This window comes from Mixia osmundae (genome assembly GCF_000708205.1).
Source record: "Mixia osmundae IAM 14324 unplaced genomic scaffold scaffold_4, whole genome shotgun sequence".
In the NCBI taxonomy this organism is placed as follows: domain Eukaryota; kingdom Fungi; phylum Basidiomycota; class Mixiomycetes; order Mixiales; family Mixiaceae; genus Mixia; species Mixia osmundae.
In genome coordinates, this window is record NW_014575560.1 from 202,676 (window position 1) to 216,193 (window position 13,518).

The following is a 13,518-nucleotide window of genomic DNA, read 5'->3' on the forward strand; positions in this document are numbered from 1 at the left end:
GGTGCTATGTCGTCGCGATGCCCTGCTGAGTACGCTCGAGCAAGTCGATCAGGCCCTGCATCTTCTTGCGATCGTCTTCGGCCATGTTGACGGCTTGAAGCTGGCGACGCATTGCTGCTAATGTCGTACTCGCCTCATTGGCGCTAGTGCTGACGGCTGGAGGCATGGTAGCCTGCTTGGAGGCTGGCCGCCTGAGCTTATTGGGCGAGACAGGCAATCGCGAGGTCATAGAAGCCGCAAAGGCATTCGCCTTGGCCTTGACATTGCCTTGAGGTACGACACCCTTGACGGGCGAGGGGATTCTCGAAGGATGCTTCCTCAGGAGCGATTCCGCAGACTTTTTAGGCGAGAGTCCATTGAAGAATGCACCCGCTTTCGACTGTGTCTTAGGCTGCCCTGCAGGATCACTCGGTGTATCATCATCTACCATTTGCCAAGCCTGCTGCGGTGAACGTTGTTCCAGCATAAAGGTATCGTCCATGTCCTCGTCATCCGAGCCTCCTTGCAAGTCGAGTACTCCGAGCGGACTGCCGTTGACGGAGAAGGCCATAATGCTCTCGTCCTTTTTGGGCCTTCTCTTGACAGTATGCGTGAGCAAACGTGACTCTCCTGAGCGTGAAGTGCTGGTGCTGGGCGTCGAGATGGTGACAGGCGGCGCTTGTGCTGGCAGTGCAGATGAGAGCCTTGCGCGGTAGGTGAAACCACCGGGCGGTGCGCGTTTACTCGGTGTGGCTGTTCCTGTCGTGCGTGTCCTTGTGTTTGCATCCTATCGCCGATATCAGCCATGAGAGCGATCAACTTTCGGAGAGGATCTAGCTACCTGCGACGAGACCCTTGGCTGTTTTGCAGGCGAGCCGTTGAGGTGCGCTTCGCTCGGCCTCTTTGTCGCTTTCTTCGGCAGAGACTGTTCAGTAGGCTGTGCTAGTTGGGATGTGCTCGGGACTGGCGCGGGCGTAGGACTCGGCTGTCGCGTCTTGAAGGGACTGCTCAGGCTTTCCAGGAAGGATTTGACCTTTTTGGGACTACGCCCGAGGGGCTCTTGCGCTCCTCGTTCTCGCGACTTGAGTGCAGCATCCATGTCCCAGCTGAACGCAGCCAGGTCTCTCACTGCACGCCATCAGACTTGTCATGCATTGAAGCATGATGCGGACCCACTCTTCATTGCTCGAATCTCTGCGGGTATCTGCTCAAGCAGAAGACGACTCTGTGTTCTTGCGCGATAGGAGGCAATGAGCGCTTCGAGCTGTTCCGTCAGTAGGTCGAGAAGCGTGGAAACTGCGAGCGGAATCGCTTGTCTCAGCTGGATGTACGCGCCGCAAGCGAGCAGCACACACTCTCGCCGTGCTCGTGCTCGTCCAGTCGCTGCTTGACTTCGTCGGCCGTGAGTGACTCATACGTTTCGGTTGCTTGATCTGCACCGCTCGGCTGACGAGCCATGTCGGGTATCCGCAGATGTCCAAGGTCCAGTGGTGATGACGTGGTGACGTGGTGACGCGCCTGCCAGCTGGCGACGACGAGGCAGAACGACGCCACCTAATAACTCGTCACTGTCGGGCGTGCACCGCTCAGGTTCAGTCAGCCGCAATGGAAGCTCTGAAGATCCGCAAGAAGCATCCGGAGCTATCTCAGGATGAGGTCGTACGTCGCTCCGCTGGCGGCAGTCCGCAACACAGTGGCTCATGCTGTCTGCCTCTTGCCCGCAGATGTCGCTTGTACACGAATTCAAGTCAGTCTGCCTTACTCGTCCGCCTCGTCGGTAGCTGATCGGACTGCATTCTGTCAGCTCGCTGGATGCAGACGGAGCGAAGTATCTGTCACAGAGGGCAGTGTCGGATGCGTTCACACAGCAACACGGCTACGGATACGATCAAGTGCGAGCAGCGCTCAAGTCGGTCTCTGATGCTTCAGGGCGAGTGGACGTAGAGGAATTTGCGGACCTGTTCAGCTCGCTCCGCGTCACTGCGAGCTCGTCGCAGAATGGCGCGGGTCTCATTCCTGGCAAGAGTAAGCCGGGTAGGACGACGATTGGCGGCAGTACAGGGAGCTCTGCCCACACCATCAACGACGACGAGCGGGTCGAGTTTACTCGTCATATCAACTCGGTCAGTCTGCACGCGATGTACGCAGATCTGGAGCTGATGCCTCGCCTCAGGTCCTCGCTGGAGATGCTGACATCGGCTCAAGGCTGCCCATACCGCTCGATACGATGCAAGTCTTTGACGAGTGCAAGGACGGTCTCGTACTTTCTAAGCTCATCAACGATTCTGTACCCGATACGATCGACGAGCGTGTGCTCAACATCTCATCCAAAGGACACAAGCGCGGTCCTTCGACCGGTCTTGCGCCGCCTGCTGCCAAAGGCATCAACAATTTCCAGATGACAGAGAACAACAACATTGTGATCCAATCGGCCAAAGCCATCGGGTGCTCGGTCGTCAACATTGGACCGACCGATCTCATCGAGGGAAGGGAGCACCTCGTCCTTGGGCTCATATGGCAGATCATCAGACGCGGCCTGCTCAGCAAGATCGACATCAAGCTCCATCCCGAATTGTATCGGCTACTCGATGATGGCGAAACGCTCGAGCAATTCCTTCGGCTACCGCCTGATCAGATCTTGTTGCGATGGTTCAACTATCATCTCAAAGCCGCCAATTGGCCCAGAAGGTAGGCTGCTTTGCGTTTCCCTTGGCTGTTCTGATCAGCACGATCAGGGTGAACAACTTTTCCAAAGATGTGCATGATGCAGAGAATTACACCGTGCTGCTCAATCAGCTCAAACCGGACCAGTGTTCACGCAACCCTCTACAGACGCGCGACCTGCTGCAGCGAGCAGAGCAGACCCTGCAGAACGCAGACAGAATCGGCTGTCGCAAATATCTCACAGCAGGCTCGATGGTCGCAGGCAATCCGAAGCTCAATCTGGCCTTTGTTGCCCACCTCTTCAATACTTGGCCTGGTCTCGAGCCGCTCGAAGAGACCGAGCGGCCTGTCATCGAGGACTTTGATGCAGAAGGCGAGCGGGAGGCGCGCGTCTTCACACTCTGGCTGAATTCGCTCAACGTCGAACCGGGCGTTTACAACCTCTTCGAAGATCTCAGAGATGGCACGGTCTTACTGCAGGCCTTTGACAAAGTCGCGCCTGGATCCGTCGTCTGGCGGCGAGTGTCGAAGAAGCCTGCGCATGTCAACCAAGACGAGCCTGCGCCTGAGCTCTCGCGCTTCAAAGCGGTCGAGAATACGAATTACGCAGTCGACCTTGGCAAAGCCAACCACATGCAGCTTGTCGGCATTCAGGGCGCAGATATTGTCGACGGACAGAAGACGTTGACGCTCGGCCTAGTCTGGCAATTGATGCGCAAGAACGTGACCGCTACTTTAGCAGGCTTGAGCAAAGGCGGCAAAGAGATCACAGACCAAGACATCGTTCGATGGGCTAACGATACTGTCAAAGCCGGTGGCAAGCGTTCATCAATGCGCAGTTTCCGGGATCCTGGCCTCAAGAACGCTCATTTCTTCCTGGACCTGCTTGACAGCATGAAGCCCGGCTATGTCGATTACTCGCTCGTCTTGGAAGGAAGGAATGACGACGAATGTCTCAATAATGCCAAGCTGGCCATCTCGGTCGCACGAAAGCTTGGCGCGCTCATCTTCCTTGTGCCCGACGATATCAAAGACGTGCGGGCAAAACTGGTAGGTCTTTCTGCACAGGAAGTGCCATCGCTGACCAGACGCGCAGATGCTCACGTTTGTCGGTGCACTGATGTCGCTGCAGCAAGGCGGTCGCGTATAAAGATCGTGTGCATTTTGCGGTTTACTGTTGTACAATGACGTGCCGTCACGAAACCTCCTCGCCAGTAGGCTCGGCCTTGTCCGGTAGTGCTACACTTTCATCTCGTGTCGTTTGGATTGCGTCAGGATCGTCGGCATAGGTGACAGGCGCGTCGGAATCATCTCCCTCTTCGATCACAGCCTCTGCTTCGGCGGCTTCTTGCGGTAATCCTGCTGTCTGCACGATCTCGCCTGCTGCGTGCGGATCAGAGAAAGCATTCTGTATCGGGGCGACTGCAGCCGGCGTCGTTGGATCTAATGGCGGATCGAAATTGACGGCCAAGTTCGGCTCTTCCGCTTCTTGCGGTGGTATCACTGGCGGCACCACAGCATCGACCACCACGCCATCCTCGGCTGTCGGCGTTGCACGTGCGGCTTCTTTTGGCACAATTGCTGTGGTATATTCGGCGAGCTGCGTCACCCAAGTCAGCTCAGACATATGCTCGCAGCAGAATGGCTTACAGATACTGGGAAGTCCGAGCAGGAGAAATCCCAGCTTTTTAGCAGCTTGGCTGATTCGCATTGCCCGCGTGTCCACTGTCCAGCATAGGCGAGAGGCGACCAATGCGCCCAGGCCATGATAGCTAGCAAGAGACAGGCCGCAGCTGCGCCGAGTCTATACCGAGGGGCAAGCCGGCTCGTGGCGGCATCGAATATGGCGGCGAGCATGAGTATGGCAAAGTATAGCGCCGGAAAGTAATGATGTAGGAAGAGCTGTCGATTCATGAGGAAGAAGGGAAAGTAGTGCAGCGCCCAGCCCATCGCCAGGAAGCCGCAAACGCCGTCGTAGAATGCGACAGATGTATTGTTGAGGTCTTGGAAGCCGCGCTTTGCTCTTATAAAGATGAGCGCTCTCACAGCTGCGTATAAGAGCACGGCTAGTGTGCTGGACCACCAGATGACGGGATTGCCGATCAAGTAGATCTGTCGATGATCTTTGACCCAAAAGCTGGTTCGCCGGGTCAGCACAACAATGTAGCTTAGCGTGCGACTGACTTGATGCCCCTCTTCAGCGCAGGCCAGGACTGCGGCCGAGAGTCGTAGGCATGTCGATCGGTGAGACCTTGATTGGTTTGCCACATGACGGCATTGAGCTCGAAGAATTTGCTCCAGAAGCCCGCACCCTTGTAGTTGACCGTAGCTGCATCCGCAGGGATTTGCGGGTGACTGTTCGTCTCAACATACCAAATCGAGTTAGCCTTCGATGGGTTCTTATTGCATGTGACCTGCACGAGGGCTAGATCAGCGAGTGGATAGCCTTTTCCGTGCAATGATCACCTCCTGCTGCTCGAAACCCCACTCAGGCAGCTTGACCTTGTGCGAGAATAAATAGCACCCTGTGAGTGTATGTCGCAGCCGAAACTTTGTACGCAGTGAACGAATCTGTTTCTTCGCGAGTTTGTCGCTTGAGTCTGTGTATGTGGGGTCGATCTCGATGGCAAAGTGATCGTTCACGTCACCATCGAATCCTTCGAAACCATAGCCAGAGACTTCGTTCTGCCAGTCGACCTCAGAAACCGGTGGTCTGACGTCATGAGAGTGTAGCCTCTTGCCAGTCGTTGCATGCTCGAAACGAAGGACAGTCCGGTCCATGATAGGTACGAGCTGTTCGAGTGTCTGAAAATCGATCTTGGGTGCGCCTTCTGCGGTGACATTGGAGACAATCCAGTCGTTGTTCTCATCTCGATGAGGATAGAGCGTGATCTGCTGCTGGTGGCTTCCGCCAGGATACATATGCGCGTGCGAATGCAGGTAGCCCCCCTGCGTGTTGAGATGCTTGATCGTGATCCGTGAGCCGAGATAGACGTCGGCAAACGTATTTTCCATGCCGTGCCCACGTAGAGAATGCTGAAATTCTGAGCTCATGAAGCCATCGCCTTCGCCAGAGTTGCTCAAGACGGCAAAATGCAAGCCGAACATGCTCGCATAGAACAGACAGGGTATCAGGATGAGACATATTGCACGTGCGATGAAATGCCGAACTAGCAACGGCAAAGAGACGCGCAAATTGCCGAGGAGGTCCCATAGTTGCTTGATCGTGGCCAAGCCGATAGTCGCGATCGTGAAAAGACCGACCCATTTGCAACTGACGACTGCGCCCAGAGCGACGCCAGTGAAAGTGAGCCAAGACCACCAGATTGGTGTGAAAGAGCGCCGCTCGTCTTCTTTGGCAAAGCCGCACCATGCGAACGCGGTGAGTGCAGTGAAAAATATTAATGGTGAATCGAGTAGGATGTGTCGTGATTGAGTGATGAGGCCGTTCTCAAAAGTGACCAGCAAGCTCGCCATGAGTGCTGTCGTTGGTCTGCACGCCAGTATGCGTAGGGTAAAATAAGCTAGCGGGACGAGCATTATCCCCAAAGTAGCAGGCAGCATCCGCATCGCGATGTACGGCACGCGCATCTCCTTGTAGGACATGCCAATCTCTTTAAAATCGAAGTTGCCGTCGAAACCAGACACGAAGCCGGCAAGTGTGATGAGCAGCTTGGCCAGGGGCGGATGGACGTCCATGAAGAACTTGCTCTTGAGGTATTTACTCGCAAAGCCTCCAAAGTGTACCTCATCGAATCTGTAGACATTGCGTCAGCGTCTTGCTCTGCACACAGCTTCCAGAAAGCCTCACACAACGCTGCTTGGGCGGTCGAGATGCCACAGCCGTACCCAGCAAGCGAGCAGCAAGACGCCAACGAGCACTTTGACTTCGCCAGCCGACAGCACCTCTAGCCCTCCGCCAAGAAAATCGAGGGGGCCGCCATCCTGTACGGCTGATGTCCTCTTGCCCTTGCCTTTGAGTGCCGGTTGGGCTAGCCAGCCCGTCGCCAGTCCTCCTTGAGGTTTGGCCAGAGGTGCCGCCGTCTCGACATGGACTGTTCCGCGTTTTGTGAGTTTCTCGTCCGACGAGCCATTGAGACCTGTATGCTCGATGGCTGGCGCGAGCGGTCGCCTGGCTCGAGGCGCACTCGCCATCGCGATGAAAGTAGCCTCGTCGTTGCACGGTGCACGGTGCGCGCGCAGCATCCGCCGCTTCTTGAATTCGTATTCAGTTGATACCACAGATCAGTGGTGACTTTCAGTGGAACTCAGCGCCAAGGCGGTCAAGGACCCCGACAGTTTTCGCTTCGATGGACATTGAGGAGCGGCCTCGCAAAGTGCGCAGACTCGCTCCAGCTCCAGATTGTATAGCTGGCCAGCTCGTGAGCAAAGCCCGGCTTGGTCGAAGCGGCACATACGTCCTCGAATTGGCTGCATTCGACTCGACTTTTGCAGCTGCCGGCTCAGACAAGTCCATACGGACATATGACTCTGCGACCCTGAAGCAGCTCAATGCGATACAAGGCAAAGCCAACGTGACTTCCCTCACAGGGTCCGTCTGGCCAGCTCCCGTGCTTTGCATGACATCAGATCAGGGCGACGCCGTGCTTTATGATCTGCGTACGGGCGCGCCAGGCGGCAACCTGTCGCTTAAGAGCGCCCGACCGGGAGCATACACATGCGGCGCGTTCGACAGCCATCAGACGCAGATAGCAGCAGGAACTGAACTTGCCCTGCACGAGGCGCACATCGATATCTGGGATCTGCGAGCAGCGGCGGTCGTACATACCTACACAGAGTCGCATTCAGACGACATCACCTGTGTCCGTTATCATCCTCACAGACGACACCAGCTCTTCTCGGGATCGACGGACACGCTCTGGACTTGCTTCGACACGCGCCTTTCGGACGAAGACGACGCCGTGATAGCCACGGGTAACGAGGGCGCGCCACTGCGGTCGATGAGCATGCTGCAAGAACGCTTGGCTTGCTTGACGACCCAAGAGACCATCTCAATTTGGGATCTGGCAGAATGTGAGGTCCTTGACGAGCTCGGCGATGTGCGCGGTCAGACAGAGCAAGGCTGGCAAAGCCATCACGTCATTCGTGCAGATGTGACTGCTGATGCTGTGCAGACATGGCTGGGTACCGAGTCGTGCGTAGCTCTCTGTCCAGCTCAGCTTTGGCTCAGATTTCGATTGACAGCGGTGAATTCGTGGTGGCGAGGCAGAGCGTCGATGAGCCAGACGCGGTACTCGCCACATTCAGTGGCAGTCATAGCGACATTGTCCGTTGCATCCATCACGATGTCGCCAGTGACAGAGTGGTCTCAGGCGGCGAAGATGGTCTGATCTGCATCTGGAGCGCAAGCAATGCAAGCTAGCACGAGCGAAGCAGCGCGTTTATGAGAGAAGTTGCAATCTACGATCAGACACATTGAAGATGCGCTGCTAATGTACTAAGTCTTGATGTCTTCATGTCGCGTACCTGTGGCATTGATCAGCTCCCGGGCAAAGAGCTGATGCAAATATCGCACTTTCGGGTCCACTCTCTTGCCGTGCTTTCGTAGCGAGCGCGGTCGGTCTTGTACAGATTCGCAATGTCCGGTACGAGCGGATCGTCTGGGTTTGGATCGTTGAGAAGCGAGCAGATCGAGAGCAACACTGCGTGATTGGTGACTTCAGCATGCACCGCTTATGCCAAGGTTTGCAGGGCGTACCTTTGGATATTGTCAGCGCAGGGCTCCACTGTTCCCTTAAGATGTCCAAGCAGATGCTGCCGTTTGCGTTGATATTGGGATGGTAGATCTTGGTCGTGAAAGCGACCTTGGGCGGCTTGAAAGGGTAGTCGGTCGGAAAAGTGATCGAGAGGAAGAAGACACCGCCTGCATAGGGAGAGTCTCCCGGTCCCATGATCGTCGCTTGCCATTGAAACCTGCACAAGCGCCGGACGAGGGACGATGAGCGTTCGTGTCACGATCTAGTAGTGAGACTAACGTACAGGTTGTCACCGGTCGGCCCTGCGCTGCATGACGATGGTGGATCCTTGCCTAGATCGAGGAGTTCCTGTCAAGACAGCGTGCCCAAGTCAGGCTCACAAGCCATTGCGAGCGATGCTATCCGAACCTTGTTGATGCGCTTCAACGCCATTGCAATCCGTCCCTGATCGACTGCACGGACAAAGCGAGGTCAGCGTACGCTCTGGTGATCACCAGTCGGACGGAAGGACAGCGGTATCGTAGAGCAGCAAGTCCGAGTCGATGCGTGAGGCTGATCGCACGACCAAGCGCAAGCCAGGTGAAGAACCAGCATTGGCAAGGATGTGGCGCCTAACGCTGACTTCAACTTTGTCAACTTGCGAGGTGGCCATGCGCGACGGGGCCGACCGTACGAGCCACAAAGCAGCTGCGAGGCGACTTACGAGATGACTTGATGCGAACGCTGCGTCACGCCTGGGCGCGAGCAATGAGGCTTCGCGCGAAAACTTGAATAATTATTCAATGCGGTAACTTCTCGCGTCCAACGTCTCGCGCGCACGTCCTCGCGGCAAAGTCTCTCTAGTAATAAACGTATCACAGCCAAAGATTCGTATTCATGCATAGCACAAACCTGTCGAATCAGAGCAGAGATGCGAGGCCCTGCATGTAACAAGTCTACGCCAGGCTGCCGAATTGTGTGGGCGCGGCAGACAGAATATCATTGATATTTGTAGGCTGTGGCACGCGCTCAGCGCGGGCATAGCACGTTCGGGACAGGAGGCATACCAATGCAGTTGCTTGTGCAGCGCCAAAGTCGAAGCTTTTGGGAATCGTAGGCGCTGCTGTTGCACTGACCATACCTTCGAGCGCGGTCAGCTGATCCATAATTGCATTCGTGTTGGCGCTGGGTGATGCGGATGCAGCACTATCGGGCGCACTAGTCTGTTCGGGAGTGGCAGCCGAAGGCGTTGCGAGCATTGTCGAGTTCATCGACATCGGCATCGTGGCATTCGCTACAGGCATTGTTGCATTGACAGAGGGCGTTGTAGCATTGGCTGCGGGCACTGCGGGTGTCGTCGCATTAGGTGCAGCAATGGGCGCGAGCGCGTCGACGTCTGCGTCTGCCATCGGTGCGACGGTTTGTGCGGTGGAATACGCGACAAAGGCACATGCGATAGCAATGATGATCTTCATGTTTGTGAGCTGGCTTATCAGTGAAGTACGTATGACCAGAGCAGAGCTGTACTTATAGCTTTGTAGAAGGCGAGGAAGGAGCATTTTCAAGAAGCGAGGTCAAAGGCGGGAGCCGAGGGCAAGGAGGGTCAGTGCGAGAAAATGCTGCAATTAGTCAACAAATGGAGGCCGGGGTATACTTGCGCGAGCTCGCTTTCAAGCTTGAATGCGCTCTTGCGAGGGTTGAGCGATGCCGTAAGTTCTTCTGAACTTGTCGTCGCACTTTTCCAGGTAAAAGGTATCTGGCCACATGCCATCTACAGGACCATCTGGGGTATAGTTGCGAATGTTGTGCTTTTCTTCGCGGAGCTGCATGACCATATAAGCATCGTAATGTGAAAGCGAGAGATCGGCATACCTCTAGTGCTCGCACATACTCCTCGCACGGTCTGACTTGCAGCTTGGCAAGACGCGCGTCGAGATTGACCTTTGAACGTATCTCTGTCGTATCGCCTTTCACGCGGATGGCGAAAAAGGTCGCTGCAAGACCACTGCCGTAGCTGAACATGCCTATTCGCTTGCCACGGAGCGTCTCTGGCGCAACAGACTCGAGGACACTGGCGAGTGAACCGTACAGCGACGCGGTGTACATGTTGCCGAGTCGTCGCATACAGTTGGTAGATGGCCAGACCTTCTCCTTGTAGGCAGCTGCAGACAGGTCGATAAACGTCTTTTCGACATCCTTCTTGGTCAAAGTTTGCGATCGCGCGACATCGGCAAGCGAAGGATCAACATCATTGAACAATGGTGCAGATGGATCCGCGTGATAGTCGCCGTACATCTGTGCAAGCATGAGCGCGATGACTGACAAAGACACACTGGCCCACCATGCGTGCGACGCCCTTTTGCACGAGCTTGCCGTATGGCCCGTGGAATGCTAGGTAGTCAAAGTAGTCAAGATCGACCTTGCTCGAGTCTGACGTCTGGGACTTTGTCAAGCGGGCAGACTCCTTCTCGCGATACTTTGCATACGTCGACTCGAGCGCTGACAAGTACGCGATGAGTGTGAGCGGTCCGTCCACTTCGGGGAATTCCGAGGCCAGCGAAGGCTTATAGAAGTCCCAAGAGTTCGTCATGAACGTGCCATGAGTGGGTTCTGGCACGAGTGGTGCGTTGGGGCCGACGAGCATCGCGACGGCGCCGGCACCGCCTACAGGACGAGCTGACCCTTCGGCATAGATGGCAATGTCGCCCGCGACGACGAGTGCGTATCTGCCGTCCCAGGAGGACGATTCGATCCAGTTGAGAGCATTGAAGAGCGCAGCTGTGCCGCCGTAGCAGGCATTTTTGGAATCGATGCCTTCGATGTCATGGTTGCCGTAGGGCGCGAAGAGATCCATGAGAACGGTCTTGACCGATTTAGACTTGTCGATGATGGTCTCTGTGCCGATATCGATGCGACCGATTGCTCTAGGATCTATGTTGTATTTATGCAGCAGTTGGGACGTCACTGCGCAGCCGGCTCGATTCATTCTCTCATCGGATGACATCTAGCCGGGCTCACCTGTCAGCAGGAAGCTGTAGATGTCCTCGCGGTCGTCGACGAAGGCCATGTACTCTTGGCCGAGACCTTTGGTATACTGGCGCACGTCTGTGAGCCCAGCGACACGCGAAAGTACAAAGGCGTACCTTGCCAGCGGATACACCATCAAATTGCTCAAGGTCTGCTTCCGAGATGCAGCGATGGGGGAAATACAGCTCGAGCGCATCTATGGATATGTCAGCTTGATCAAATGGAGATGGTGATGGGTGACGCACGGATGCCGACATCCTTTGGACGAACGTCGGTGACTTCGAAAGGCGCCGAGTACTCTTTCATCGGCACGGCAGCGAGCGAGGTGGGGTCTGGCGAGGTCATGTGCTCATTGAGAATAGCAGCAGGCGTGGAGCCAGATGTTGAGGATCTATGATGGTGGCCTGGGCGGGTGCCATTGACGTTCTGGTACATTTGTGCGTTGCGCGAGCTTGATGTGGTTCCGAGATGGCCTAATGAGGCTGGCCTAGGTCGGCTGGGGTATGCACCGACAGCCAATCAGAGTCGAGATGGATAGAGACAAGTATTGCGCGCAAGCCTGCTCGAGGCGACCGTCAGCGCACGAACCCAACGTAGAACCAATTTGACAGAATGCGTCCACGCAACGCACAGACCGTGCGCAGGGATGCCGCGCTTTCTGAGCTGACGTGCATATACGCTGACTCGATCTGTTTGCTACGCCGAGCTTCGCCCAGGAGACTTGCCTGAGATGAAGCGATGACAGCCTATTATCAGATTGGCACCCAGCCCTGCCCAGCCTTGCACTCGAACGATTTCGGCGATCAATCTTTTGACGCGTACGTTCGAGCCGCCCGCCTGCGCCTGCGAGGTGATCGGTGATCCGGAGCTCGCCAGGAAATTGGGCTCATGGCGACACAGATCCTTCCGCTTGGTGAGTCTGAGCAGCTCCCCGTGCCATCATCATTGACCATGGCGCAGAGCTAATCGACAAGTGCATCGGTAGGCAACGCCCCAGTCTGGACGCGCTGGCAAAGCTGATTGGCTGTGGCAGGCTCGAGGTTATGGGTCGTGCTCAAGTCTGAGAGAGAGATCGTAGGCACACTGTTGGGATTCGATGACTTTGTCAATATGGTCCTCGACGACGTCACCGAATAGTGCGCTCACTTGCAAACGAAAGTGACGCCTCCATCTGACAAGCTCTCACAGTGAAAACACAGCGCAGGGTCGCAAAGCAACGAAGCTAGGGCAGACCCTGCTCAACGGTAACAACATTGCAATGGTTCGCTCGACCTATCTGGCTGCGCGTGACAGCTGATGCTCAGGCTTGCAGCTAATACCGGGCGGCGCGGGCCCCGTCTAGCTTGCCGAGCAGCTCGGCAGGTCGAATGGCCTTGACAGTCGCTAGAAGAAAGGCGGCCAGACGTGAGATCGCTCAGCCAGATGCATGAGCATGTTGTTGTGTGACTGGCTTGCGAGCTTCATGCAGGCGTAGACGCGTCACGCAGAGCTTCATGAACGGATAACATCCTGGCTTCTTCTTCCCTCGCGCTGTCGTGCGTTGGCGGGAATAGCGTAGCAACAGACCATGCTTGCGTAGCCGCGGTGTCCCAAGATCCGAGCCCGCTCGAGGAGAATTCGAGCATGAGTCCCAGGCTGGTGTATTCTATCCAGACGCCCATGCTTGCGCCCTGAGGTCCAGCACCGCCTCCTTTGCGGTCGGGCTCACCCAAGGCTTTGACGATCTGCTTGCCAGTCGTGTCGCTGGCTAGCTCGATGCCGGCAGTGACTCGCAAAGGCAATCCTGTAAAAGTGCCAAATTTGACCTTTTTGCTGTCTTTTGACGGGTTGTAGATGTCCAGACTTGCGAGCTGTAGCTGCGCATAGTCGACGTCGCTTGATGGCATGCGTGTCTGGAGTTGGTAGCCCTTGACGGGCTCAAAGAATAGCGAAAAGCCGAGTGCGTAATGGTTGATATACACCCCGTCTCGATAGACCTTGATGTCGCCTTCGATAATGCCATTGGACTTTGGCGGACCATGAAGAGACTGGACAGCTCGCTTGAGCTCATCAGAGTTGGCCCTGTGGCCCAGACAGCTCAGCAAATCCATCTCATGGCGACGCCGGCGACGCGTGACGCAAAGCGCGAAGCTCGAAGGACTGTCTGTCAATT

At 55.9% G+C, this 13,518-nt stretch overlaps 8 protein-coding genes across 8 annotated transcripts; 3 read left to right on the forward strand and 5 right to left on the reverse strand.

Moving 5' to 3' along the window:
- Positions 1-4: 4 nt before the first annotated feature.
- L969DRAFT_102638 (uncharacterized protein) lies at positions 5-1,480 on the reverse strand (the record flags this gene model as incomplete). The annotated part of the gene is made up of 4 exons (XM_014713029.1): positions 1,335-1,480; positions 1,156-1,275; positions 821-1,107; positions 5-766 (listed from the first exon to the last, which is right to left on the reverse strand). The coding sequence occupies exons 1-4, from the start codon at positions 1,435-1,437 to the stop codon at positions 5-7; spliced, it is 1,272 nt and encodes a 423-aa protein (XP_014568515.1). The 5' UTR covers positions 1,438-1,480.
- Positions 1,481-1,584: 104 nt separating this feature from the next.
- Positions 1,585-3,793, forward strand: L969DRAFT_16570 (uncharacterized protein; the record flags this gene model as incomplete). The annotated part of the gene is made up of 6 exons (XM_014712853.1): positions 1,585-1,638; positions 1,704-1,726; positions 1,784-2,102; positions 2,153-2,667; positions 2,715-3,693; positions 3,740-3,793. The coding sequence occupies 6 exons, from the start codon at positions 1,585-1,587 to the stop codon at positions 3,791-3,793; spliced, it is 1,944 nt and encodes a 647-aa protein (XP_014568339.1).
- On the reverse strand, positions 3,756-6,998 carry L969DRAFT_86495 (glycosyltransferase family 39 protein). Its single transcript, XM_014713030.1, has 5 exons — positions 6,455-6,998; positions 5,110-6,400; positions 4,828-5,057; positions 4,294-4,780; positions 3,756-4,243 (listed from the first exon to the last, which is right to left on the reverse strand). The coding sequence occupies exons 1-5, from the start codon at positions 6,796-6,798 to the stop codon at positions 3,839-3,841; spliced, it is 2,757 nt and encodes a 918-aa protein (XP_014568516.1). The 5' UTR covers positions 6,799-6,998; the 3' UTR covers positions 3,756-3,838.
- L969DRAFT_86496 (uncharacterized protein) lies at positions 6,919-8,113 on the forward strand. The gene is made up of 2 exons (XM_014713031.1): positions 6,919-7,798; positions 7,849-8,113. Exons 1-2 carry the CDS (start codon positions 6,954-6,956, stop codon positions 8,024-8,026), a joined length of 1,023 nt encoding a protein of 340 aa, XP_014568517.1. The 5' UTR covers positions 6,919-6,953; the 3' UTR covers positions 8,027-8,113.
- A 4-nt stretch (positions 8,114-8,117) lies between these two features.
- Positions 8,118-9,814, reverse strand: L969DRAFT_93733 (uncharacterized protein; the record flags this gene model as incomplete). Its single annotated transcript, XM_014713032.1, has 7 exons — positions 8,118-8,130; positions 8,180-8,306; positions 8,363-8,577; positions 8,644-8,708; positions 8,769-8,812; positions 9,064-9,083; positions 9,333-9,814. 7 exons carry the CDS (start codon positions 9,812-9,814, stop codon positions 8,118-8,120), a joined length of 966 nt encoding a protein of 321 aa, XP_014568518.1.
- Positions 9,815-10,009: 195 nt separating this feature from the next.
- Positions 10,010-12,040, reverse strand: L969DRAFT_93734 (uncharacterized protein; the record flags this gene model as incomplete). The annotated part of the gene is made up of 7 exons (XM_014713033.1): positions 10,010-10,162; positions 10,212-10,634; positions 10,681-11,303; positions 11,358-11,433; positions 11,483-11,562; positions 11,612-11,862; positions 11,976-12,040. The coding sequence occupies 7 exons, from the start codon at positions 12,038-12,040 to the stop codon at positions 10,010-10,012; spliced, it is 1,671 nt and encodes a 556-aa protein (XP_014568519.1).
- A 214-nt stretch (positions 12,041-12,254) lies between these two features.
- Positions 12,255-12,708, forward strand: L969DRAFT_16576 (uncharacterized protein; the record flags this gene model as incomplete). Its single annotated transcript, XM_014712854.1, has 5 exons — positions 12,255-12,279; positions 12,327-12,347; positions 12,400-12,502; positions 12,555-12,627; positions 12,679-12,708. The coding sequence occupies 5 exons, from the start codon at positions 12,255-12,257 to the stop codon at positions 12,706-12,708; spliced, it is 252 nt and encodes an 83-aa protein (XP_014568340.1).
- L969DRAFT_86499 (uncharacterized protein) lies at positions 12,327-13,479 on the reverse strand. The gene is made up of 4 exons (XM_014713034.1): positions 12,679-13,479; positions 12,555-12,627; positions 12,400-12,502; positions 12,327-12,347 (listed from the first exon to the last, which is right to left on the reverse strand). The coding sequence occupies exon 1, from the start codon at positions 13,454-13,456 to the stop codon at positions 12,827-12,829; it is 630 nt and encodes a 209-aa protein (XP_014568520.1). The 5' UTR covers positions 13,457-13,479; the 3' UTR covers positions 12,327-12,347; positions 12,400-12,502; positions 12,555-12,627; positions 12,679-12,826.
- Between the last annotated feature and the right edge of the window lie 39 nt (positions 13,480-13,518).

Coding starts and splice junctions, on each gene's coding strand:
- L969DRAFT_86499 (XM_014713034.1), bottom strand. CDS start 13,456: ATGGATTTGCTGAGCTGTCTGGGCCACAGGGCCAACTCTGATGAGCTC.
- L969DRAFT_86496 (XM_014713031.1), top strand. CDS start 6,954: ATGGACATTGAGGAGCGGCCTCGCAAAGTGCGCAGACTCGCTCCAGCT. Junction 7,799..7,848: donor ACATGGCTGGGTACCGAGTC/GTGCGTAGCTCT, acceptor TTCGATTGACAG/CGGTGAATTCGTGGTGGCGA.
- L969DRAFT_86495 (XM_014713030.1), bottom strand. CDS start 6,798: ATGGCGAGTGCGCCTCGAGCCAGGCGACCGCTCGCGCCAGCCATCGAG. Junction 6,401..6,454: donor GACCGCCCAAGCAGCGTTGT/GTGAGGCTTTCT, acceptor CAATGTCTACAG/ATTCGATGAGGTACACTTTG. Junction 4,781..4,827: donor GCGCTGAAGAGGGGCATCAA/GTCAGTCGCACG, acceptor CCGGCGAACCAG/CTTTTGGGTCAAAGATCATC.